The 26968-nt window shown below is 38.5% G+C and overlaps 2 protein-coding genes across 2 annotated transcripts in view; both read left to right on the top strand.

Moving 5' to 3' along the window:
* Positions 1–528: 528 nt before the first annotated feature.
* LOC146487053 (ornithine decarboxylase-like) lies at positions 529–13747 on the top strand. The gene is made up of 14 exons (XM_085091778.1): positions 529–675; positions 803–940; positions 3923–4046; positions 4300–4396; positions 5839–5915; positions 8061–8146; positions 8281–8367; positions 8488–8622; positions 9083–9164; positions 9775–9858; positions 10160–10366; positions 11112–11297; positions 12191–12309; positions 13103–13747. The coding sequence occupies exons 3-14, from the start codon at positions 3945–3947 to the stop codon at positions 13233–13235; spliced, it is 1395 nt and encodes a 464-aa protein (XP_084947904.1). The 5' UTR covers positions 529–675; positions 803–940; positions 3923–3944; the 3' UTR covers positions 13236–13747.
* Positions 13748–16340: 2593 nt separating this feature from the next.
* LOC146487052 (tectonic-like complex member MKS1) overlaps positions 16341–26968 on the top strand; it is a 15376-nt gene continuing 4748 nt past the window's right edge. The window contains exons 1-19 of the mRNA XM_085091765.1: positions 16341–16467; positions 16606–16736; positions 18357–18424; positions 18519–18601; positions 19496–19568; positions 19663–19766; positions 20033–20170; positions 20903–20948; positions 21163–21250; positions 22084–22129; positions 22237–22273; positions 22505–22564; positions 23211–23253; positions 23382–23444; positions 23591–23661; positions 24204–24273; positions 24819–24926; positions 25604–25737; positions 26255–26337. Of these exons, the coding sequence (XP_084947891.1) occupies positions 16394–16467; positions 16606–16736; positions 18357–18424; positions 18519–18601; positions 19496–19568; positions 19663–19766; positions 20033–20170; positions 20903–20948; positions 21163–21250; positions 22084–22129; positions 22237–22273; positions 22505–22564; positions 23211–23253; positions 23382–23444; positions 23591–23661; positions 24204–24273; positions 24819–24926; positions 25604–25737; positions 26255–26337 (1520 nt within the window). The 5' untranslated portion in view covers positions 16341–16393. The remainder of the gene's footprint in view (positions 16468–16605; positions 16737–18356; positions 18425–18518; positions 18602–19495; positions 19569–19662; positions 19767–20032; positions 20171–20902; positions 20949–21162; positions 21251–22083; positions 22130–22236; positions 22274–22504; positions 22565–23210; positions 23254–23381; positions 23445–23590; positions 23662–24203; positions 24274–24818; positions 24927–25603; positions 25738–26254; positions 26338–26968) is intronic.

The following is a 26968-nucleotide window of genomic DNA, read 5'->3' as shown; positions in this document are numbered from 1 at the left end:
GCCAAGAAATTTATCTTTAATTGCCGATTATGGTTCATACATTCATCTATGACGTTCTTATGAGTTCTGATGTAAACTCATTTTTGAAAGCGAATATTGCAAACGATTATGGGGTAAATTGACCCCAGTATATTGTACAATTAAAGTCTATAGGACCACAGCGACAAACTGATGGGTGGTGCCGGATCTGTTGTAGACCTTTATCAGTAAATTATTTCCAATGCAAAATACAGACGGCAGGCTGACCCTAACGGTGAAATAACAGTTATTCTAGTCATTTTGTTTATTTTTCGCCACCTCCACCGTTGGGGTCAGCCTGTCATTTTTATCTCTTTATTTTTACATTTCTTGAACTTTCATTTCGCGGGAACCACTTGGGTACAAAATAAAAGTCTCCTGTGTTGTTCATTCTTACATTTGCTTCATTCTCCATCTTTTCTCTTCTTCCCGCGGCCCGCGCTTACGAAATCATGGCGACACACCAATGAGCCAATCAGAATGGAGCTCTCACATGGTTGACCCGCGACCCAGCAGCGCAGGTTTCTGATGTGCGAGCGTGTTCCTGTCGAAACGTTCGTCCGTCGTTAGTTATTTTTCGGAAAAGTTTACCCTATAACAGCCATCATTCCGCGTTTAAAAGAGGGAAGAATTGTCTGCTGCGAGTCGGCTGTAAAGGTAAGCTGTTTTGAACCAAGGAATAGCGAGTTTTCAGGAGAATTAATTCAGACATTGTCTAGCCACGTTGATTGAAAACAATATGGCGGTACATTGAATTGCTTTCTGTAACGTCTTCTAATTCTAGGGCGGCCACACCGCGAAGATCTACTCCAACTGCCCAGAAGCCGATTTCCTGAAGAAGGAAAAGTTCGAGTTCACATTCAAACTGGATTCTGATCCAAGCTAGCGTTTGCTAAGGGCGTATTTTGGTGTTACAAGTCGTGTAAGTATCGCTTCTTTTCAGCAAGCACAGCGAAAAGACCGTCAAACTTATTAGTTACTTTGAAATGGCGTATTTTATTCATTTACCTGCGTCTCTCAGTTTTTAGCAGCTAAAGAGGACATTAAGTATACTTGAGATAATAATTGGCTGATCAAAGCTTTTAAGCTTTTTCTGATATATTGAGGCTTTTCCAGACGACCAGTATATGGCTCTCTCCCGATCCTCCCAGGCTAACGTAGTTACCTTTATCTTGGCAGAATCGAAATTATCACTCATCTCCATTCTGTTGTCGTTAACAGGACAGCATGTGTAATTTGTACAGTAGCAACCTGGAGTAACAAATGTTCAAGAAATCATGTTGACTGTACTAGCTGTGCTTCTAAACACGTGTATAATTTTAATGCTAATATATGTACATGTGCCGTAGTAGGTTCATGCAATGTAAATTCCACGATGCCTGTTTGTGTTTTGCAACTTGGCAACACTTCTTCATATTGCTGTGGCAGTCTACCACGTTTCGATAGTAAACGTCACATAGTGGCAGCTAAATATTTTTACAGTGTAGATAATTATCTTTATTAATGCCATCGTCAAGACGTTCAAGATGCTTAAAACTGAAAGAAACTAATTTTTGTGACTATTAAACCGAGACCAGGCTTAGATTTTGTCTGCCATTTCTTCAAGTTTGCATGTTTTTATCACGACTAATGGACTTGCTTGCTTCTTCTCTCTTCTTGCTACTTCATAATGAGGAACAGTGGTATATGGAAATTGTTTAATCTTGTGGTTAACCTACATAAACTGGTGTTATGGTTTATTGAGTCATTTCCATGTTGTCTACTCTTATCCTTCTCAACAAAATTAATAGAAACCTTGAGCAACGGCAATGGCAATATGCCAGCGAAAATGCCCCTTGAAAACAGAAGGGCATGTCATTTGAACTGCACTGGCTTAATTTCCCCTCGTTCAACAGAAATTTTGGTCATTTCACATTTTTTTTGTGGAGAATGTCAGAGAACTTTACAAGACAAGGTGAAAGGGATAATTACATTATTTTTGAGCTTAGTAGACCTATTATTTTGTGAAATTCTTGTTCCTGTTGTTGTTGTTGTTGCTTAAATTACCTAATAAGTGACATGATAAAAGCTGTGAGCCGTGGGAATAGAGAGTGCAAGTGTGTTGAAATAATAATCACTTTTTCATTGCTTTTTACACTTAAATCCTAACATAGCCCATGATTTGATTACTAAGCAATATTCCAGTGTGATTACCTGGGATTGGGCAATTCCAGAAAATATCCATACCCAACAACGGACGGCTTCCATGTTTTAACCCCCCCTTGCCTTCGGAAATTCCAAAATGCGTTACCCCCCCATGCCCTCAGAATTCCATAATCGTGAACCCCCCCCCCCCCTCCCCTTCAGAATTTTCAGTTTTTCTGGGAAGTACATTTTCGACTTTAGCAACGCCTATATGAACAAACGAACATGAATTTATGCCTCCTCAGGGCTGTGATGTAGCGGCGCTTTACTCTTCAGCGACAAGAAAAACCTACCGCTAGTGGCCAGGCTGTGAAATTTTATTTTTAAGTCCGAATTTGGCTATAATAATAAACACCATTTACGGCAGTTTTACTCCTCTTTGTTTTCTTGTGCCATTCAACTCCTTTAGGAAAAGTAGGAAACTAGAACAACGCATTGGATGAAAACAAAAATTATTTCTTTTCACCCCTTGTTTTATACACGCACACAATCCATAGAATGTCTGGGATCCAAGGACTCCTCGCATGCTTCAGTCGGCTTCAGTTTCTGAACCAAAAATTCAATTAAATTGTATCTGTGATTCCAGGCGATATCAAGAGAAAACTTGTGGTTTCAATTACCACATTACGAATACCTAGTATTAACTATTTCAAACTCTTATTGTGAGGAAGAAGAAAACCCATTGTCAACAACATTGAAAACAACTTTATGCAAATTTAATAGTGATCTGTGATGTGCGTCTTGGTCTTGAATGTTCGATTCCACGTGCCCAAGTCCCTCACAAGTAAACATACATCGTTGCTGTTTTGTAATTATCTACTTTATTTTCAAAATGTTAATGAAAAAAGTAGCAGTCATTAACCCTCATACAAGAGCAGCCTTCCAATCGATCGACTCTTTTATATGCCGGAGCACGTGGACAAGATTGCGGCTTTTTCGCGGAATGTAACACAATCGCTTCTGAAATATCTTCGCTGCGCAAGCAGTACGCTGCGCAAGATTATACTTGATTGTACTTGAATCTTTCGAATGAAAACTTCGGAAAAAGCATTTCCTTTTTTAAAAACATACAACGTCTACGGTAGAATTCGGCAAGCAACCGGGAAACTTCAACATGGCCGCTCCCTTGCCTTTGAGCAGACTTTGTTTACATCTTCGGCGTAGCGTTACAAATTTGCATAAATATTATCGAGATCATCGAATCTCTAAAGGCGATGTCACGTTTTCTTCATTTCAAATTGTAACCGTGTCCTCCTCTCAAAGATGACTGGAATACCTGTCCACTAAACACAGTAATAAACAGTGAAGGAAGCGAAACTAAAAGATAGCGACTTTTTCGGCCGCTGTTTCACAAGCTGAGAATGGAAACACGCGCGATCGCTAGCAGTACGCTGCACATAATTTAATGCTTGATTGTACTTTAATCTTTCGAATCAAAACTTCGAAAACAGCATTTCCTTGATTAAAAAACGCGCAATAGCCCCCCCATGCTCTCAGAATTCCATAATCGTGAACCCCCCCTCCCCTTCGGAAATCCTAAAAGCCGTCCGTGGTATGGTATGGATATTTTCTGGAATCGCCCATTCTCGCAAACAGCTGTCAGATTTTTTATTTTTATCCAGCCTGGTTAACTGTGCCATGCCAACTCGTGACATTGGCCCCAGGAAAGCAGAGAATTGTAGTTGTGATTCATTCAACCATCAACTGTTATTTTTTGCAGCCCTCATATTTAATCATTCAAAATGAAGTGTGTTTTTGGAGAGGGCATCACTTTGGATGTTGTGAAGGATGACTTGTCCTGTGAGGACCTTATTGATCAGACACTTGTTGCTGTAGGAAGAGAGGTTAGTTCATTTTGTCCTTTTTATGCCAGTGTTACATAAAACACTAGGGATAGTGCTCATATTTTTTTCTCTGGTTTATAGGACTCCTATGTCTTAGTTGTTTGGTGTCCTGGGAATCTTTTGGGGACCCCTTGTTCCATCTTTTTTGGTGTTCTAATGGTATTCTTAACTTCGCGCCCCACCCCTCCTCATGCTTGAAAACAAATGGTAGAGGAATACATTCTGGCATTAACTGCCAACTGTTTCTTTCCAGGAAACGGATGACGCCTTCTACGTTGTAGACTTGGCCGATGTTATTCTGAAGCACAAGAAGTGGGTTTCTCTGCTCCCCAGAGTAGAGCCATTTTATGGTGAGATTTTAGAGACATTTCCTAACCCAATGGAAGGAATGAAGTCTTTTCTGTTTGTTTTGCCAGAGCTGTCTTAGATGGCAAGTATAGCTTGGATTAGATTACATGCAGTGTTCAATCTAGAAATTAGTCATAGTGGGCCAAATATGCCACATGGCATTTTAAATTGGGTCATTTCAAAAATGGTCTGGGTCAAACTACAATATTAGAGACCTTTAGATTCTAGTACGAGTACGAGCACGACTACAAGATTTGACTTCGAGTTTTTAGCGAAGTACTAAGAACAGATATATCACAGCAAGTTTCATTTCACTCTTTACGAACGACGAACTTGACGCAGTTGGTTTGAATGATGATAGTGAAGTCCTTTTGTGTTTCCAAAAAGACGAGATCACCTACGTTTTGAGGACTCATTTTCGCCACTACGATGTTCTCACAAAAACTCGTTGTAAAATGACGACAGCTATCACGTTTTCCCGCCAAAATGACACTGGTTCACGCGCGCGCGCTCTTTGTTTATTGGAGAAACTCGTAGTCGTACACCTACTAGAATCTAAAGGTCTCTATTGAAACTTCGAACAACTGACTTATCAAACATATCATCCTTATCCAGCCCATCTTCATGCTTTTAAAGTGCAACTGCCATTCTCTTTTGTGTAAAAAAATGAACTTAGCTTTTGTGTCATTTCATAATGAAACAACAAAACAACAAAGTCAACAAATGGAGCGTGAATCGATTGGCAAAGCTACGTATGCAGAACGTCAAAATGTATGCTTCAGTCTCTCTTGGAATTGTGTGGAACGCCTGACACAACAACTACTCTTAAGCATGTAATCTGAAATGCTAGTTATTTCTTGTGTTCATTTCAGGCTAGTAAACACCTATTTTTTAAAATTTACTTTTATTATTGCCTGCTGCTTTGGAAGTACTGATGTACGAGGTTACTTTTTTGCATCAGTATGACTCTGTGATAATTTCATTTTGCGTCAGAATAGAATATTCTGCGTCAATGATGCAAAAACGCGGCCTAGATTGAACACTGCATGCATCATACCAATGTTCAGACCTGTACTCTAGAATTCATACCTGTTTTCAGACTTTCAGACCAAAATGGTAAAAATCTATTCCCTATTTCAGATTAAAATTGCTCAAAAACGATACCCTTTGAGGTTGCATATACCTATATAGATCCCCCTCTCCCTGGGAATGCATGTGAGCCAGCGCGATGTTGCTACTTTCCAAGAACATACTTTGTTTCATGTAAACATGCTTATGGGCATTTTTTTTCCTAAAAATTGAACCCACAGCTTTTAAGTGGCTGTGTTGTAACCAACGTTGTGGCTAAACAATCATTGTGGAAAATATGTAAAAGCTTGTTTGAATATAAGTAAAGGACATCTTTATGATCAGCCAGGAATTGTTTCTTTTTTTTTTTTTGCAGCAATGAAGTGTAATAATGATCCAGTAATCTTAAAGATGTTAACAGGATTAGGAATTGGATTTGATTGTGCAAGCAAGGTATGAGGTCAATTTTTGTACCTACCAGGAGTAGGGTGGGTGAGGTGTGGGGGGGGGGGAGAGTGGGATTCTGGGAGAAAGGAAGGCTGGGGGAACTGGATGAGTATAGTATTTGTGAGGTTGTGAGAGGATGAAATAGAGGTAATAGCACATTTTTGCACTGTCTGCAATAGCAAATGGTCCAGCAGTTAAGGTTACTTCCATGTTTCGCGAGTGCCTTCAGGGAAATCTAGCGTACGCACGCTGCTTTCGATAAAACCACGGAAAACTATATATCACTGTAAAGCTGATAAATTGAAGTTTGCGAAAATATCGAAGTTTTTTTATTTTGTTGGATACATAAGCGCTCAGAGGCCTGCAAAAACAATACTAGCGACGTGTACTTAACTGAATTACCCACTCTCACGTAAAGGCGCACAACCAAACAGACTGCACAATATCAATCAGGAGATAATAGGCTAACAAAGTGTGTCAGGCTTTTTCTTTATTCCTATTGGTTTGTAAGAAAACCCATCCTAAAGATGGACAATGGAAAATTTTTGTAGTCCCGTCAGATGTTAACACGTCACGGGGAAAATATTTTGAATTTCGTAAAAGCCTGACACACTTTGATGCATTAATATCTGATGACCATTTTGGCCAAATTTCGTTGAAATCTGGCAAATCTATATACCCTATTCATTTGAAGATGGGGAATTCGCGCAAAAACAAAAGCCATGTTTTCGGCCTCAAAACATTTTCCGAGTTTTCACACCTCGTTAAAATACTTGTCAACGTGCCCACGCCGCCGGCCAATCAAACGCAAAGAAGCATTCCCTGGGGAGTTCTGTAAGCATTTAGTGTTACTGTAACATTATAAAGCGATTTCGTTATGGGAAAAGTTAAGTCTGGCGCGAGAAAGCCACCGGCTAAACCAAAACAAAGAAGAAAACGGCAGATAGACGCAGAACTTGAAACTGGCAGCCGCAGCGGAGTTGACATGAGACACGCACTTCTCACTGCTATCAGTACACAAGGCTGCGCGCTGAGGTTCGCTGCTTATTTTCAGCCGGTTAACAACGGCGAAAGTGGCTGGATTGTCGCCAGCATCTTCGATTTCGGACTCCGAATTGATGTTCGACTCTCCACTATCCGATTTCTCGCCTTTGAATTTCTCTGCTGCCTAGGCAGTTATAGAAAATCTGACTGGTTGTACCGAGAACCCTTGTTGCTCTCCAACAGCTGAAGTTTTTTGGCTTCGTCAAATGATTTTTCGACCTTCTTTGGGCCGGGTTTTTTCTTAACTGTCACCCAAGGTGACTTCTCTAGTTTCGCTTTTTGCATAACAACCTTTTACGCAATGCTTGAATCCAAAAAGGAACGCTGTTTCACAGGAAAATTTTACATACAACGCAGTGATATGCCATGAACACGATGTACACAAAAATATGCAAATTTGCCGGTAATTCAAGATCGCGGGTAAATTTTGCCGCGTAATATCTCAACACAGTCCCGCATAAATTGGATTATGACACCTTCGCTCGCTCACTGCTTTTCCTACAAAACTTTGTTTTTCAGATAGCTCGCGTTCTTTTTAAGATTTCTAACGGCTGTTTTCACGAAACTTTGCATCCCTTTCTTGTTTCAACAATTATCTAAAAAAAATTATTTGAGAAAAATATGACCTTTCTTCCCCATAAGAGTAGCCATGCGTGGGTTAGGAACTGGGAGAATACAGTGTCTTTGTGGTGGAGCAAAGTGGAAGAAATAAGAGACTCTGCAGACTACTGCACAAGCAGTTTGCAAAGTTCAAGTAGACAAAGGCAGCTAAGTAGAAGTGGCAACAGGAATCATAGAGTGCTAGGAGAGGTCTGGATCGTCCCCCCCATTTCTGTGACCCTTACTCCTTAGTGAGCAAAGTGGGATGAATTTTGATAACTGAATATTATGCAACACCACAGGAAAGTACTTTATAGTTTTGAATAGTCACTCTTGATGATATTTGCAGATTATAACCTGTAATATGCCTCGGTGTGATTCTATAAAAAAATTATTGCAGTAAACCATCAAATAAAAGTATTCAGAACTAAGTCGCCAATGGAGATCGTAGATTTACTAGATGTAACTTCAATCTTGATGTAACTTCAATCATTTTTTTTTTTGCAGATTGAAATGCAGACAATGCTGGGTATGGGTGTTCCACCCTCAAAAATTGTCTATGCTAATCCTTGTAAACAGGCATCACACATCAGGTTAGTGTGCAGGCTTAGTTCATCAATCTTAATGATATCTGAGATTTGTCTATCACTACTGGAGCCTCAGTTATTCAACACAGATCAATTTTGTATAAACAGCTGCTAATCAACTGGAGTTCCCTTTGCATTAGGTTCTCAGCAGAACATGGAATTTCTCTAATGACGTTTGATAATGAAATGGAGCTGCACAAGATCAAAGAGCTGTATCCAACTGCCAGGTAAGTTAAACTTTGTTCAAATTTGTGTTCTTGTTTTCAAGCTATTCTCTTTTACTTTCTGTTGTAATGCCTCTTACACTGGTGGTTGTCACAACACCTTATGTAACAATGTTTTTGCAGGTTGCTCCTTCGCATTCGCACTGATGATTCGAAGTCACTGTGCCAGCTTGGAATCAAGTATGGTGCACCTCTGAAGCAGTGCCGCCATCTCCTTAAGGTTGCCCATGACTTGATGTTAAATGTAATTGGTGTCAGGTAAGGTTTGAATTATCTACTTGTTTTGGTATGTGGCTTTAATGAATACAACTTGCCTTCTCTTAGCTGGTTACAGCTGTTGTGGCAAATCTGGTCTATGTTCTCTTCAAAGCTATCATTAATTTGTAGCTGTCAGGCAACCTTTATGGTCAGCAACAACATTGAAGATTACCAGCTTATTACCAGCATGGGAGACCTTGTTTAAGCTGTTGTACAGCATTTGTTGCATAACAATGTTGGATGAATGGCTAAACGTTTAACATTACTCTGAAAATTCATTCAACAAAAAATTGTTGGTCAAACATCTAAAATGGGGCGTTAAATTTTTGTGTTAAAATGTTTAGTTGCTACTTTTGATGCTCGCCGGATACTTTTCTTGAAAAGCTGGGGTCTTTTTTTACAACATGATGTGCATGTTCTACAAGTAATTTTAAATGAAAAGTTTTACTTTCCTTTGCAGTTTTCATGTTGGGAGTGGATGCTATGATGCAGGTGCTTATGCTACAGCTGTCTCAGCTGCTCGCAGTGTGTTTGATCTTGGAGTAAGTGGTGTTGTGTTATTTATTGTGGTTGAAGTGTTTAAGACGTGCATGTGTCATGATTCTCTCTGAAACTGTCAGATGTCATCAATGCAAAATTAGTTGTAGGTTGTAATCAATGGATTGAGATATTTGGTAGGCGACTTTCATTTCTGTGTCAGTTTTGATTCATAAGCTGGATGGTACATCTAAAACACCTGTTCTTCCTGAATTTTGTTTTATGTGGTTGTCAACTGTGCATCATACAGCTACTAACTCCATGATGAACTTAAGAACGTCGTTTCCCTACACTGGATACAGGCTCAAAGCACACAAACCATCCCAGTGCTGTCCATAATCTTGTCTTTCCAATTAAAAAATAACCCCAAAAGTCTGCCCTTTAAGCCCTAACAGTGATCAAATTTCTCCTTGTAATATCAATGCTTATTCAACCCCTGAGGTCATGAGAATTAAGGATATGATCACCCAAGGTGAATTTTCTTGATATTTAAATAACTTCTCAACAGTACTTTTATAAGAAAAATATGGGGACAAGATAGGAAAATTTGTTCTTTGATATATTCGGGCTGAAGGGTTAACATGCTGTAACATGTTTGTAACCTTTTTGATTCAGGCTCAAATAGGCTTTAAATTCACCATGTTGGATATTGGTGGAGGATTCCCTGGTGCTCCAGATGCAGCTATTACATTTGAAGAGGTTAGTTGTCAAAGTGCATCTAAAACCTGCTTGAGGAATGTGTCTTTACGATTTAATTTTCTCTACTTAAGAAAAGCAAGTCAAGGTGCATGTCTCAAGTTGTTTCAAAAACATTTTGAAACCCTCATAGATTTCATGGTAATGGTAACTTTGGGGCTCTTTTAAATAAGGAACCATTTTCAAGGGGTCTTAACCACTCTTAGAAACCCTGTTTTACTCCAGATTCAAAGGTTGATGAGATGTACATGTTTTCTTTGAAGGGAAGATAAATTTAAAACAAACTAATGTTTGTTAATTTCAGGTCTGTACGATCCTGAACCCGCTGTTGGAGGAGCACTTTCCAGCGGCTTCAGGTGTGCGCATCATAGCTGAGCCGGGCCGTTTCTACTCTGCCTCAGCTTTTACTTTGGTTGTCAATGTTGTTGCCCGCCGCACTGTAAAAGGAAGCCAGCTGAAAGAAAGTGACAAACCCTTAGAAGCTGCTGTTTTTAAGGATAATGATGAGCTGGTGAGTTGAGTCCTGGAATGTACAATGTGATTTTCATTCTTTTTTTGACTTGTAGGGTATGTGAGCATTGAACTAGTTCAAATCTTGCAAGGCTCCTTACAGTACCGGTTCAAAACTTGCATTCATTCTAAACTAATTTAGTTTTCAGCAAGGTGTTCTTGCCGTACTTGTAAGAAGGGTACTAGTATGCACTTGAAACAAGGTCTTACCACAAGGGTTTTAAAATTTATTCATTGAAAATTTGCCTAATCTATTAAAACTTGTTTTATGGAAGATGTACCTCTTAAAAGTGAGGTGGTTTGAAAAAATGTAGTGAGGGACCTTACCTTGTAACAGACCGCCTCTTTTGAGCAACTACTGGTGCATTGTAAACCAAATTCTTTTTGTCAAATCACTCAAACCTAGCCCTCTTTTAACAAGTGGCTAAGGCCTGTTCCAAATGTTGTGCTACTGCCGTGCCAAACTTAAATTAATTTGACCCGGCAGTGGCATGGAAGTGGCACGGCAGTGGTTTCAAACATCGAATTTAATTCAGTCGCGCAAATTCTAAATATAGAAATGCATAGAACAAGCAAATTAAACCAAAATACATTAAAATAATTTATGAATTTCGGCACAGCAATAGCAAGCCATTTGAAACCAAATCGAGCTACTGTTGTGTGGCAGGACAGGGCCTGCTGTGTGTACATACCTGGGTACCTGCCAAGATGTTATCTTGTTTCTAACGGTGTATTATTTTTGTCAGGGTTTCATGTATTATGTGAATGATGGAGTGTATGGTTCATTTAACTGCCTGGTGTTTGACCATGCCACTGTGCATCCTGAAGTGCTTGGTATGAAAGGACAGGAAGCTGTTAAATTCCCATCCAGCATCTGGGGTCCCACATGCGATTCCCTAGACTGCATCACAAAGAGTGTTTTATTACCAAAGGTATACTGTAATTTTGTGATTCTTAAATTCTCAAGAGTGAGAGAGGAAAAAAGTTAACATTACCATAGGAAAAAGTACAGTTTAGAATTTGTGATTAAAATGTGCACACTTTAGGGTTACACCATCAAACTCAAAAGTTAGAACCACCTTCTACTGCAATGTAAGCAGCACTACAGGAAACTATGCTCAATACCTTGCATTTGGAGAATCACACTACAGGATCCATAGAATCAAGAGTTAGAATCCCTTTTCTTGGCAAAGGAAACTACAATGCTGGTAATTGTTGCTCTAAAGCCTGTGAACGTCTGACTTAAGCAGTCGTGCCTCTTCATCATTGTGTTCCTGGTTTAATCCCAGGTTTAGCATTATTTCAGAGCTTTCATTATCTTAGTTTTTAAGAAACCCATTCCACTAGAAAACTAGCAGTCAAAATTGAAGAAGGCACTTGAAGAAGGCGTTGTTACACTAGGCAATTTTTCTTACAACTTGTCTTGCCATTTCTTTGCACGGTTGCGATACAAGTTGCATGAAACGTTGGGTAGTGTAATGTGCCTTGAAGTGAATATGCCTTTGCAACATTTTTGTTGTTGCACAAAGTGGAACCGTCTTCTACTTTTCACAATGGTTTCGGCAACAAAAACATTGTGAGATGTGTTTGTTGCAGGGCATGTTACACCAGGCAATGATTAGTGCAATTTGTGTTGCAACAAAATTGCGAGACAAATTGCAAGAAAAATTGCCACTGTAACAGCGCCTTAAGAAGCTGGCAATCTTCAATAAGGTTTAAGGCCATAGAAGATGGGTGCTAGCTTCTAATGACCAAAATCTAGAAACAACTTTGATTTTTGTGTGCGTGTAAAGTGTAATTTGGTCTTGTTTGTTTTCCTGATCAGGTTGATGTTGGCGAGTGGTTGTTTTTTAGAAACATGGGAGCCTACACCTGCTCTGCAGCTTCCACTTTCAATGGATTCAATAAACCACCCAAGTATTATACCATTTCCCAGAGCTGCTGGTAAGTTGAAACATCATGAAAAAAAAAAAAACAGGTCTTATATAATTATTGCACTTCAACATTCCCTTTTGGCTGCCAAGTTACTTAAGTTGAAGTACTCATTAGTTGATACCCTTGAGACTGCATTTCAGCTTCTGCGCGGGTGGGGCTTCATTTTAGGACGGTGCCTCCTTTTGCCACTGCTTATATGTTCTGTGCACCTCTGTTTGGTCCGAGAAGCTCAGGTTTCAGATTTTTTAAGGTTACTGATAGGGAGGAAAGGTTGAATTTTCTCAAAAAAACTTTTTTTGGTAATTGTTGAAACAAGAAAGGGATGCAGGGTTTAATGAAAACGGTAGTTCAAAATCTTGAAAAGAACACAAGCTATCTTGATATTTTACATGGTAAAGTTTGCCCGTGATCTCAAAGGACAGTGCCTGAGAATTCAAAGGTATTTGTGTGTGGTTTATGACTGCAGAAAAAGATCTTAGCAAGGGCTGCTGAAATCCAAAAAGAAAATTGGGGTAACCATGCATTTTTCAGACAAAAAAGTCCATCTGTTGTTATGTTTGTTATGAGAAGAAGGTTACCTACATTTTTTTGGACGAATTACTATAATAATAGTATTCATTAGTAGTAGAAGTAGTAGTTGCTGCAGCAGCAGCAGCAGCAGCAGCAGCAGCAGCAGCAGCAGCAGCAGCAGCAGCAGCAACAGCAGCAGAAGTAGTAGTAGTTGGGGAATCAATATTTTGAGCTTGGGGTAGATGTTTTGTTCCATTGATTAATCTAATTATGTTGTGTTTCTCTTCTCCAGGCCTGTATTGAAGAAAGTTTTGGAGAAATGTGGCTGGGATTTGAACTTGTCCTGTCATGCCGCATTAGATTGCAAAGTTCCTGCCTTCAACACTGGCCCCGAGACCATGGAAATTCTCTCTTCTGCTCCATGATTTGAAAACCAATTGTTTTTTCAGTATTACCTATTGCACATTGTTTGTATTGAGTACAGTTACAGTATTGTTTTGAGCATGATTTAGCATCATTGTTTATCGTTTTATGACATTATATGCTAATATCCACTAGCAAAATAATATTGATATTATAAAAGTTTAGATTATATATCCAACCGGTTTGAATAACAGTCTAGTGATAGCTGTGGTTGGAAAGATTGATGATTAGTTATGTTAAAGAAATATAACAAATTTATAGATCGTTCATAACTGAGATATTGTCATGGGAAGAATCAAAACCCTTGAAAACTGCTGTAACTGTATGTGTGGCGATTATAAACGAGTGGTCACACAGCAGGAAATGTCTCCAATTTAATGGAATTAATTTAAACAGGTCCACTTGGCTTATTATGGCAACATATAATCCCCAGCAGAGACGACAATGGCGCCAACAAAAACGGGACTTCAAAATTACATTCTATTAACGTCGTATGGGCGCCTTTAAAGCCCAGAAAGAGAAAGGAAAATTAATCATCATGCGTTCAAGTTCTCCATCAAACCTCCAATGTGGTCATTTCACGTCGTCGTTTGCAGTGGACGACAAAGAAATGGACCAAAGTTTATAACGCACGTGCAGAGCCAGTGTTTTTGCTAATTAAAACTTTTGTTTTGTGACATTCTTGCTGGCGTCGTTGTCGTCGCTGCTTAAGCTCCCTAATATCAACTTGCCGACTCTCCTTACTGTTTACTATGTTTCTTAGGGTGCTAATTATGAGAATTTGTAACAAGCAACCTTCTTGTTTGATCAAATAGTTAGATTGTATGTAGACATTAGAATCCTGGTCACAGTTAGGGAAAAAGGGTTGATAAGTGTTTGTGGCCTGTAGAAACAGAATATAGTTTAAGCTGTAATAACTTAATTTGGTGTGCAGTATTAGGAAATTTATTACCGGAATTAGGATTTGCAGATGTAATGTGTTTTATTTTCCTGATTTTGGTGTTTTATGTGGCATTTAGTCTCACAGGTTGTAATATGGTTAGAGAGGGTGATAAAGGGAAGGGGTTGGTACACATGACATTCTCTACTTACACAGTCATCTTAGTCCAGTTGATAATGTTTCATAGCCTACTTTGAATGTTTTTATTTTTTGTCATTACAGTCGAACTTCCTGTAAGCAAACATCCTTTGGACCAGAAAAAGCGTCCGCTAAAGAGAGGTGTCCGCTTAGGAGAGGTTAAAAATGTAGTGTTTGTATGTAGCTGAAAATTTGACCAAGTGTCCTGCTTACGAGAGATGTCCGCCTACAGGAGGTGTCCGTTAGCGGAGGTTTGACTGTACTGTTGTCATGAATATCACAGTTAACAATGAATGTGAACCTCGGCTCACCTTTTGCATTCATGGAAAATTGTACCGATTTACAAATCACTCTTCACAAGGAAATAACCCAGTTATTTTGTCTCTTATTCACGACTCATGATAACTCCCTTTGCTACCCTCTTCAGACACCATACTTGTTTACTGTTAAACAATGATCACCAAAGTTTAATATATTGTTGATGCACGTGCAACAAAATTTACGTGTTGTAATCTCGTACACAGAGTTAAGTGACGAGACATAAGGCGTACATTGGTGTAACAAAATTAACTGATTAAAGCTTCATTTGGAAGCGTGTTTGAACTGCTTTGTGGTGGTTTTTACGACCGTTTTTTTTCTTGCTAAATTCTGAACATATGGTACCTCGTTAGTTTGCCGCACCTGCATAACTGTAGGATACAGAAGATGCCCCGTCTCTGAGGGCTGGATCCTTGATAAGCCTGTTATTACTAGTAACTTCGGAGAGCTACATACTAGGCCCCAGTTGAGCGAATAACTATTCAGCGGATTAGTTGCTATCCAGGGGATAAAATGGAGTCCGGTCGTTTCGCTACAAGTCGTTTCGCTGCAAATAAAAGTCGATTCGCTGCACATGTAAAGTCGATTCGCTTCAGTGAAGTTGTTTCGCTACAAAGTCGTTTCGCTACAGAATTAAACTCGAGAAAAATTCAGACTTCTTTTTAGTTTTCGTATGTAATATGTTCGGTGAAAATTTGAAGTTTTCTCGATCGATAGAATTGTATTACCGGGTGTTTCTCGCGGCCAAAAAAGAACAAAGTGGTTTTCCCAAAGATCAAATAAGCGGACTCGATCGTTGAAATTGTATTATGTATTGGTCAGATTGCGATTTATCCACTGGATAGAGTCTCCCGTTTTTTTGAACAACTGGGGCCAGAGCTGTCCACAAAGCGCCACACAACCAAACGGCAGGTCCCAACTTTCTTTGAAAACAAAGTTTTTCTTCGAAGCGCCCCCCCAACCCTCTAACATTCATCCCCATCCAAGCATTGTGCGATTAATACACTTTGGCCAAGGAATCGACGTGGTGCTTTAAGTCGGCAGTGAATGCCCACCAACTTTCTTGAGCGTTAGTTTATCTTCTGCCAGTTAGCGCAGCACATATCCCTGCCATAAATTTATATCAAATTACCTTTTCAACTCGGTTGTTTTGATTTCACTCCCCCACCGATCCAGCACCACACTTCTTTCAGTTCTTTTATAGAAACTAACCCGGCGGTGGCTTCGTTTTGACTTGATAATATGATTATGTCAAATGGATTAATATCCCTACCGTCTGACTAACGTAGCACGCTTGTTGTTATTAAATAGGCCTTATCACGGTTTTCGACGTCATTTTGACGAGTAAGCAAACACGTCTGAAATAAGAGTGTTTGTATGGAAATCCGATGTCAAATAATTTTTATAAAACATCGCTTCTGCCGTTAATATTCTGTATTTGAGATAATTTGCTGATCCAGGTCTACAAGTGATCCGGCACCACTCATCGGTGTGGAATTGCAGATTTTATTGTATTCACCGCCTTTTTCGCCCCGACTGTCCTAGGCTCCACCCCCAGAGGGGTAACCTTTTTCAGGCTAGAGATGTATAAAATGGTAGGGGTTTCACGAGCTAAAGTATAGAAAAGGAACGCAGGGAAAACTGCCGCTTAGGTCAGGATTATGTAGAGGGTAAGGGTTTGGACCCCCTGTACCCCACCCTCGGGTCTCCATCTGTGGAAAACTGTTTTGTCGCGATGAGCCTGGGCACTAGTCAACAACCAAAATGGCGGATTTCATGGAGGATGTCGGAGTGGGTTATTATCGATCCTTAGATCCGCCGAAAAACTTCGCAGTCAAGTAAGGACGCCATTTATTGTTAATTTGGTGCTTCTATTTCACTTTTCCTTTGACGTAATGCAATTTTGACCGTGCAACATGAAATCTTGGAAGTGTTTCGTTGGTCAGTTTGTAGTAAGATGTTTTTCCTGTTGTCAGGGTAAATCTTCGCCGAGTGACAACAGCGAGTTATCTCCCTGAGTTTAAAATTGGCTCGCAGCAAAATGTCAGTCAGCAAGATGGTGCTGAAGTTGCTGGAGAAGCGTTAGAGATGGCAGAGTTAGGACGAGGTAATAAGTTAAATACAGCTATAAGCAGCTCTGTTCAGTACCAAGTAGACAGATTCTCAAAGAAAATTTCTTCATGAGAGAGCCTCTTGAAACTTTCTTGTCACTGGCAAATTGAGATGGCCTAAAATTCATACACCTAAGGTAAGGGGCCGTTTACAGACAGGAAAGAATGGTATGGACCATTAACTCAGAAAGAAGTACCCTCATATGCAGATTCTCTTTGGGCTTGTTATGCATTCCTCCCCCATGAACTCTTAGGACTAATTTTTTGTAAAGAAATACCCGTTCTGTTTTTGTCCATAATTGTCTTTGTTTTTGAAATGTTTTTCAAATCTTAAAAAAATTATGGCAAATTCGAAGGCAATTGCAAAGAAAGCTAAAAAAAGAGGGTTTTTAGATGGCAAAAATCTGCATTGTCTGGGCCAAATTGGAAAATAGGCTGATTGACTTGCAAAATACACTGTCGTAGATGCAGTGTATACAGTACTTTAGTTATCTTGCATCTAACAGGCCATTTTCATGATGGTGTTGTTTTACCACAACTACCATAAATATTTGTTTTGTTTTTCTTTCTTATTTAAATTTTGTTATTGTCCCAGTAAGGTTTAAATAATTAAAGCCTTGTTTTAAAGAAGAGAGCAAAAAACCAAATTATTCTCACTTGTAGTTACCGGTATACACAGAGTAAAACAAGATACCAAACCAAATTTTAGACACGGTCTGCCCTCACAACATCCCGCGTAATGATGCCATCATGAAAATGGCCTAGTATTTTTTCTTCCCGCTGGTAGTGAGAGAAAATCTTACCACACATCAAGTTGCAACAGAGATTCTTACCATCCACTCATTTCAGTAGATGCGAAAGTAAGAACCAGTCAAATTTATTTGAGTGGTTTTTTAAAATAAATTATCCTCCATTCAAAATGTCAATTAATTTCATCATAATGTCAATTAATCAATTTTGTATGATTGATACCAGAGATTTATTTTCAATGCTTTGTGGCTTGTTGTTGCTCAATTTTGTTTGAGAAGAAAGAAAACTCAGTACTATGGTTTTTATTGTTCTAGTTGAAGGTATTATATCTTAAGCTTATAATTATACATGTAGAATCCTGGTGCACCGATTTTAACAGCCAAATGACTTTGGACCACCAAAGAAGAATATGTCAATGAAGAAGAAGAGGAAGAAGAACTAGAGTATGGAACACTCGCAGATGTTTCTCCATTGTATTTCCTCCTTACATTTTGTGCGGAATCCCTATTGACTTGGAAGACAATCTTGATCTGCTTGTCTTGAGCCTTTCAACATGGTGCTTTTCTCACCAAAGTAAAAACCTACGAAGACTAATATACTGCGATCAAGTGTTCTTTAGTCCATTTCTTTTAATTTCGAACTCCAAAAAACATATATTTTAATTGAAGGAGGAGAGAAACTTAAGTGAGCTGTGAGAGTATGCCATATTTGCTGAAAGTTTACAGCCCATCAATGGAATGACCGAGGGAGTGCACTTTACAATAACTCGTTCATTGGGCATTCATGAGTTAAAAAGGACAAAATATATTTATTCACAGAAAATGATCCCCTTAGTTAATCATTTTTGTTTTTGATTGCTCAAATAGACCATGGTAAACAAGACCAAGATTCAGAGGAATGCGTATTTTATTGGCAGCAAAAAATGTTCTCAAAGGTAAACTTGTGTTCGTTTTTTATTTAGGTCGTATTTTGTTGTTAACTGTAACTCCACATTGTTAATATCTTGTTTTTTTTCCCTCTCGTTTAAGAGGGAGATGGAATTGTATGAAGATGCAAATAATTGCTTTGGACCACTGGAACAGAAATACCATACAGAAATAATGAAACTACGGTAATAATATTATAATAATTATATTTTTAAACGTATACTACACGTTATCTATACAATGATCTAACGCACATATTTACATTGTATGCAATTAGCTATAGCTATGCTATAATTTATTTCATAAAAATAATGTCTCTGTCTTGGGCTTCAGGAGGAGCGTTGAATAGTGGTCTTCCATTATTTTACTACATCCAACTTTCAATATTTGAAAGTCATTGATTTGGCTTCTGTTCAGGTTGTGGTGTGTGTTGGAAGAGGAGGGAGGGGGTGGGTACATGTACTATATGCTCCCTTATATAAGCTATGTACTTAAGTATGCACCGTCCCAAGGGGTGTGGTTTTTGAGCTGTTTTGGTCTGAGAATAGGTGTAGATTTAAAGATTCTAGTCTGAAAACAGGTATAGATTTGAGAGAACAGGGCCCAGTTGTTCAAAGCCCGATTAAACTAATCCTGGATTAATGAGAACTTTGATTCAAGTTTAACTACTAAACAATGAAGATGTTTCGAAAAGATTTTTGTCCCTTAGTTTTGACTTTACCATTAACTTAAAATTAGATTTTAATCGGCTTTGAACAACAAGGCACAGGGCTAGAAATGGGATATTAGAAGATTACATCATAGTTTGCTCTGAAATGGGTCAGGGTTTGGAAAACCAAGCACCCCCCCCCCCCCCCCCCCCCGACAGGAGGGAGCTCTGGTCTTTTAAAGGGCATGAACTTTAAAAATTATCATTAAATGTTGTGAAAATAGAAAATTACTCTGTTACTGGTCTGAAAATTCTCCAAATAATTGACATAGGTCCTTTATGCCTCTAGTCTTTTAACTATGGTATTTTGAACGAGATAGTATATAATAATTTATAATATTATGTTACTTTTTCTTTTTTTCTTGTTTAGACAAAAAGGTGGAAGGCCAAACAACAAACTTTTCTCATATGTTGACTGCGACAGCTATGTCAATGTGGATGAGGTAATAGTCAAGCTTAAATTAAGTTCTAAAGATATACATATAATGGTCAGTTAATCATTAAAGTTAGCTTCATTTACTTCGTTAATTTTGACAGGAATCAAGGACTCTTACAACATCTCCTTCTGAAGTGCCAAGTTACCTTGCCAGGAACATGTCGAGTGTGAGAAGGAGAAACATTGGAATCAGAGTTGATCGAAGGTTTGGTAGTATTTGGTCCCGATGAAACTGTATAATTGTATTGTACACCCTCTTCCCTGGAATTCCAATATAGCCTCATACTATCCTGTAAAAAATTTGGCTTTTGAGGTTCTACCCCTTCTCCGGTATTTACAGTGACCTTTCTTGTGGGTCTGGATATTTTCTGGAACACACATTTAACAATAATTTAGAAATTTATTGTTATTAACATCAGTGATAAATTAACATACATTGTATTAAATTTGAATGTTTGTGTTTTTTTCCAGAAACCGTCCTGGAGGCTTTGTCCCTCGGGCCAATCCTGTCGTCGTTCATGAGACAGAAAACAGCAAGACAACTGCACATGTTGTAAACATTCCGTATAAGACAATGCATATTATGGCACATCTAGCTCCCGAGGGAAAGTAAATATTAAAATGCTTAAAACTAAGTTGTGTAAAATAATGAGTAAGCCACAAATTATAGTCAAATATCTTCTCAGTGTAGGCACCTCCTTTTCTCAAACAGACGCTTGGTAGTGATCCCATCTGCTTGTAAACACACTTTTACCATCCCATAAGTCAACCTCTTATTAGCCAATTGGTACATTTGGCAGCCATATAATAACATACAGTAACTCTTTCCTGATCTTTTACAAAAAGCCATCCAGCCATACTCCATTGCGCTGGCTTTTTCTAAAGCTTTCCAGAAGTGGACAACTCACCCGAACATTTTATCCGTCTTTAACATGTCTATTCATATTTTTACAGGAGGGTCAGTATGTTTTGGTGTAGATTGTCGACAAATCCCAGTCTAAAAATAATGTTGATTTTGAAAGGATAGACAAATTGGAAAGGCCAGTAATTAATCAAAAGTTACTGCAGCTGTTAAAAACATTGATATAAATGAAATACATAATTATCCAGGCATGTCCAGGTATATATCCAATGGACACCCTCTGTTAAATTGAAAAAGTTAATTGAAAATACACCCAATCCTTTTTACTTTTCATGAGACTTGCCCCTTGGACATCCAATTTCCAATATTTCTGACTATTTTGCCTGTTTTGTATTGAGTGTTTGGCATAAAAATCTGTGGTCACACACAATAAAACACTCAATGAAAACTAACTATTACTCTATAATTTCTCTCTCCAGGACAACAAATGACAAGGAAGATGAGTATGTTCTGTTTTCTGTCAAGGTATTTAATTATTCAGCTGTTGTTGTGACTGGGCTCTGGCATATTATCCTGTTTAATATTTTGAGCATTTAATGCTTTGTCCTTCTTGAGTTTTGAAGTTTATTTTTTGTCTTTCTAACATTTACAACCAATACGTCTTACCTTGGGTAGCCAGGGCTTAATAGAGCCATTAGGTATATTTATTTAATATTTAACAATTGATTCTTTTAAACAGATTGATGCTAATGGTCAAATATTTGTCAAACCTGACTTCAGTGGCGAAAATCCACCATACCGCATTGAGACATGCAATGATCTAAGAGGTATTGTCACAGTCACAGTCTGTGTATCTTTTATGTTATATTAAGTGGCTACCAGCAAATGCCTAGTTGCTTCATGCTGGGTATCCTGTGATGGAGCAGCATCCCTTCTAGTGGGGAGTAGTAATACTCTTAGTCACTTCATGCTGCGTATCCTGTGATGGACTAGCAGATGCGCATCCAATGGAGAGTAGTTACTGTCATACACCTAGTCATTTTATACTGGGTATCTGACAGTGATGGAGTGGTATCCCATCCATTAAAGTGATACTATACTAGTTACTATAATACACCTGGTCACTTCATGTTGGATATCCTGTGATAGACTAGCATCCATTGCGGTGGGTAGTAAAAGTACTACTGATGACTTCATACTGGGTGTCCTGTGACGGACAAGCATCTCATTCCAGGGAAGGCTCGCGTTGCCAAAATGAATTTCAGTCCGGGAGAGTATTAAAACTCCTAACTAGTCACTTCATGCTGGGTATGCTGTGATGGATAAGCATCCCATGCTTGAGTCCTCTAGATGTTCTCAAGATTCTACATAAGCTGCAGCTAAAAGGGCACCGATGAGTTACCTGTGTGGATAGTTCAGTTGACGTTCTGGATAGGACAGTCTTTTCCAAAATGTTCTGATTCTGAGATATTTCATCCTTATAGGAATTAGGGTCGACAAACAATGTAACACTTTTCATTCATTTAGTGTATTCTTGGTTTTCACTCTACCTTGAGCTAGACTTTGAATACTTTCAATAATACCAATAAAGCTTTCTGTAAATTATATTTTTGCATTTCATATTTTAACCCTCCGTATTGTATTTGACTTTCCCTATCAGAGGTTTATGAATACACAATTGAGCAGTGTTCTCCACAAATGACAAGGTAGGACATATGTGGTGATTAATTAACCTGTTATTTAGTGAGCTTTTCATTCATTATTTGAATGCTTTATGTCTTCTAATCAATCTTTATGATGTTACTAATTTCAGTGACCAAAGAGAACAAGAATTTAAGAGTTTCACTGAGGTAACGTTTCTTTAGTCAGAATGTCCTGTTAATAATGCTTTAGAAATACACAGGTTACTCCGTTGAACTCGCTTGTATCATTCATTCCTTGAGAATGGCGTCATGACGTCACCGAAACGTCAGAACATTATGTCGCTAGTTTTTACATACCTGAGAATGCTAGTGTATCAATTATTTTTATGTTTGTACCCAAAATCATGTCTGTCTGACTTGTTATAATTTTTTTTTCAGTTGTACAACAGACATGCTCTGTATCTGGCTTCACAAGTTGGTTCTGGGTTTGAACCTGTGGTAAGTTCAGTATCATTCACACTTGGGCAAAGATTCAGCCTGGGGGAGAACAGCTGAGCATGAGTGGTGTGATCCTTTTGCTCCCTGTTGATTAGCAGCCATTTTCTTTTTGACTTTGTGTTGCAGAATATCAACATGCAATATTGCACTCACTATCTTCCCATAAATAACCTCTAACCCGCCCCCCTCCGACAACAGTCCCTCCACTAACTCCACTCTAGTTTCTATAGCATGAACTAGGTTAGGGTAAATTTGTTCTCTCTCCTCCTCCCGGCTCCCAACAATGGGATGCTAATCCAACATGACCCTATCCCCAGAATTTTGTTTGGTTTTCCTAAGAATTAGTCAAGCAAACTTTTAGTTGCCGTTGTCTGATGAATGACAGTTATTTGCAGCCCTGATGATTTCCTCTTTGGAGGACTGAGTTGAGAGCTGCATAAAGAGTAGACCTTCCAAAACGTTATGCTCCTTTTTCTTTGTTTGTTTTGTGTTTTCTCCGTGGTAAAATTCCTGTAATCAACTTGTGCTGTAGTAAAAACTTGTTGTAAGTCTTCATAAAGGTTATAGAAATTAATGTGACTTGAATCTGTTGAGTATTGATCAATAATTAAAAATAATGCGATATTTTTGGCCTCTGCATTTTCAGCCTGATCCTGGAGTTTTAAAAATGAATATATTTGGGGAAATAGGTAGGTTTATTGCAAATCATTAATCTGCATTAATTGTTTTTAATTTAATTTGAATCACATCATACTCAACCTGTAAAAATTAAGTGTACTCAATGCAAATTTCTACATCCGTATTCTTCTCTCCTTAGTATCCGCCAAAGGGTTTGAATATGATGGTCTCTATGTACACTTTTTCCTGGACTTGCCTACAAGTAAGCATACTTGCTTGGGAGTTAATTAAAAGTTACTCGCAAAAAGTAAACTTTTTCGTAACTTAATTAAAAATTATCTGCAAGTTAATTTAGTGATACTCTCATCAGATTATTATAGCTGCAGTATTTTATTCTCTTTATTGCAGAGTGGAGACCAACTGATGACCCAGTATTGTCAGGAGTAACACAGACTTGTGTCACAAAGTTGGAAGGAGAGGTAGCCAGTTTTGCACAGTTACATGAATCTAATAAAGTACTTTTAATTGAAGTGATGCATGGAAAAAGGCCCTTGATCTCAAGTGAAATTCTCCCCAAGGAAACAAGGAAATCTGGAAGGAGAATCTAGAAGTCTATCAGAAGTCACTTAGGCACCCCTTCAATTGTTGTTGACAACCTAAATCAGTCACCATAATTTTGTTCCTCTAGCACATTAAATAATTAATTCTGCTGAATGCCTGCAATATAATATTTTGTGATTGATTATGCCACACTGTTCACAGTGGCTGGGTATTTCCTTAAGCTTTGCCGATTGTTTTCAGTTTAACTAATTCAGTGAAAAACTGAGAGGAAGTTCCCAGATCTTGGAAGTGCTATAGATGCCATCAGGAGGGAATGAGTGTGGTTTTTCTCCAGACATTGTTGTGTAGTGGAAGGTGTTGGCACTAAAAATATCATCAGCTGCCTCTCTTTGGGTTAGTTAATGCAAAATAACCACCGTTTCTGACAGTGTTAACTGAATTTTATGTCTGTCAATTTCAGGACAATGTTGCCCATTTCAGTTACCCATTTGATTTTTCACTGGTTTACCAAGAACATGAAGATTCTGCTGGTATGTATTGTTGAGTCGTTATTTTGGGACATCAAACTGTAAAGATATACTGGCTAAGTTGTAGCTGATAGAAAATTTTAAACGTTCAACTGAAGATTGGTTTTTATCAACGCTCGCGTTGTTTTCTCAAACGTAGCATTCTAATCCACTTTCACAGGAAATTAATTATTAGTATTATGGCCTGACACTGGGGCCTTTGACCAGCTGCAAACATGAAGCTTGAAGCTATTTAACATCTAAACCATTGAAGGTTTGAACTTGAGAATTAACTTAAATCTGAAACTGTTTTCCCATCTGTGAAAACCAGTTACCCTCTTGCTCAACATCCTAGTGAGTCCTTTAGTTTTTACATGGTTTCTCTAATAAAACAGCTGGAAATACATGTAACCCATTGATGGACTAGCATCTCATTCAGCATTGAAGAAGTTCATGCTAAGGAACCAAAATTATTACATACTGGGCCTCTATGCTCCCAAAAGCAAAATGTTAGTTTACATTTAAAAGAATATATCTATTTGAATTTTTTATTTATAAAATCCTTACAGATGATTTCATTCACTGGCCCACTCTGTTTATTGAGGTTTTGTCTCTGGACAGCTGGGAGAGATTTAGAACTGAGGGATATACATACCTTACTATACCAAACAAAGCAGGTGAGAATATTGAAACATATGTTTTTAAACAGTAAACTTACACCTACATGACATGATCAATATATTTTGTACTAGCCATGAAAGACTCTCACTTAGATGATAGTGGGACTTATCTCCAGTAATTTGGGGCAACGTGCACCGTTTGCAACGTCTTACATGGTTGGTCGAGAGGACAAGAAAATGAACAACAGAACAATGCTCCCAACCCTAAAAAACAATGCAGCTGCAGGTTATGTAGCCTGCGAACGCAGACATATTTCCACGGAGTTGCGCACCGTCAACCTCTGACAGAAACATGTAGTGGATGTAGCAATACAGATGCAGCAAGGCTACCCCTACCCCAAGATGAATAATGATGGTCCTCATCATATCAACGGACAAACAACATTTCCACAGAGAGAAGTGACAGCTGGAAATAGGTCTGTAATTACAGTCTACAGGTTATAATGGTCCAGTGAAAATAGAGCTTTTGAAGGGTGCAGGTCTGCTGAGGAATTTCCACAGTGGCAACGATATAATTATTGAGTATACAACACTGTAATTAATCCTGATGCACTTTAACTGTTGTTGTGCTTTCTCCAATCTTGTTGCCTCTTGTACAAGTATTCTGCGACATTTATATTTTTACTTACCTGTGATCAGGCATCTTTTACACGTCTGTTACATTTTTCCTACAGGTAGTTACAGCCTTGAAGTTGACACATGGAGGCCCATAGGCAATGGTCCAGTCCCTGAGATGAGAAGGTTTTTTATTGGTGGATCACCAGAGCTGGAGGATCCCACATATCCTCAGATACCTGCCATGGCTGATGTAAGTTCATCATCATTCATTGATCCATCTCTTGTCATGATCTAAATATGGGAGCTGTTGATCCATTTCTTCAAAGCATCTCAACTCAGGTCATGTACAAGATCAAGTGGGTCACGTTTAACCCTTTCTAGACATGTTGGGGTGGGGTGTGTGTGTGTTTGAGGGGGGGGGGGGGGAAGGGGTGTTCTGCCCCAATCCAACAATTTGGTGCGGTAGATTATTGTTCACTGAATTTGAAGGGAAGACTGATTCCTACGGCCATAAGGATTTGTCTTGCTATCTATAATTATTTATTATCTCTTGAAAGTATTTAGCTGATCCAGGTCTTCAAATTAGACCCGGCGTCTCTCAACACCTAGTGGCTTTGGTTGTGCCAAATTTTATTTTACCATTATAGGGAGTTTTTCTTGACTCTGAGGTTTGATTTTAATACATTTTCTGTAAATATCCTGTTATGACATGAAACATACTCAGACTGATGTTTTGTGTCAACTTGCCCTTACTTTTTTGCCGACAGGAAAAGGTGCTGAGCAAATACTTTTTCAGAACTGCCGCCTCTGGGAGTGTGACAGTAAAGCTTCATGTAATGCAGCAATGCCAGTATGTATTGTCATTAGTATTATCACACATATTTCACAGTTAAAGAAATATATTGATTCCAATATTTCGGGTTAAAGATGTAACAATTCAAAACAAGAGAGAATGCAATTATTAGATACCATACATGTAACATTAGCTTGAGTAAAATAACTAATTAAGAGCAATTCTCCAGGAAAGTGAAGCAAAGTTGGAAATGAAAAATTTTAACCCCCCTTCAATTTTTGTGTGGAGGTAGGTTACCTTATGGGATAAACAAAAACAACCATATTTGGATCGGCAGATGTATCGTTGCCATGGTAACCGCACTAGATGACGTCGGCCTTGGGACCATGTTTTGAGCAAAAGTTCCATTCTCAAAAAGTAAAAGTAAACGAGTCTGGTTCTCGGGTGGATGTGAACCAATTCAAATGAAATTCATACAGATGGTAGAACCACTCTTTCAGTTTATAAAATTTGCCGTTACAATAATTTGGGTTTTATAAACAAGAAGAAAATGTTCATGCTACTATGTTCCCTGACAGCCATTTAGACAAGCAAGAAAAACAAGCATAACCATATTCCTAATTTCTCCGAAAGTACTCTTTCTACATAAATCAAATTAGCAGCAGAGATTACGCAGATATTGACTTTT

This window comes from Pavona decussata, unplaced genomic scaffold, assembly GCF_977016875.1.
Source record: "Pavona decussata unplaced genomic scaffold, jaPavDecu1.1 SCAFFOLD_19, whole genome shotgun sequence".
Classification (NCBI taxonomy): Eukaryota; Metazoa; Cnidaria; class Anthozoa; order Scleractinia; family Agariciidae; genus Pavona; species Pavona decussata.
The sequence above is the reverse complement of the archived record's forward strand: the minus strand, read 5'-3'. Positions and strand labels throughout refer to the sequence as shown.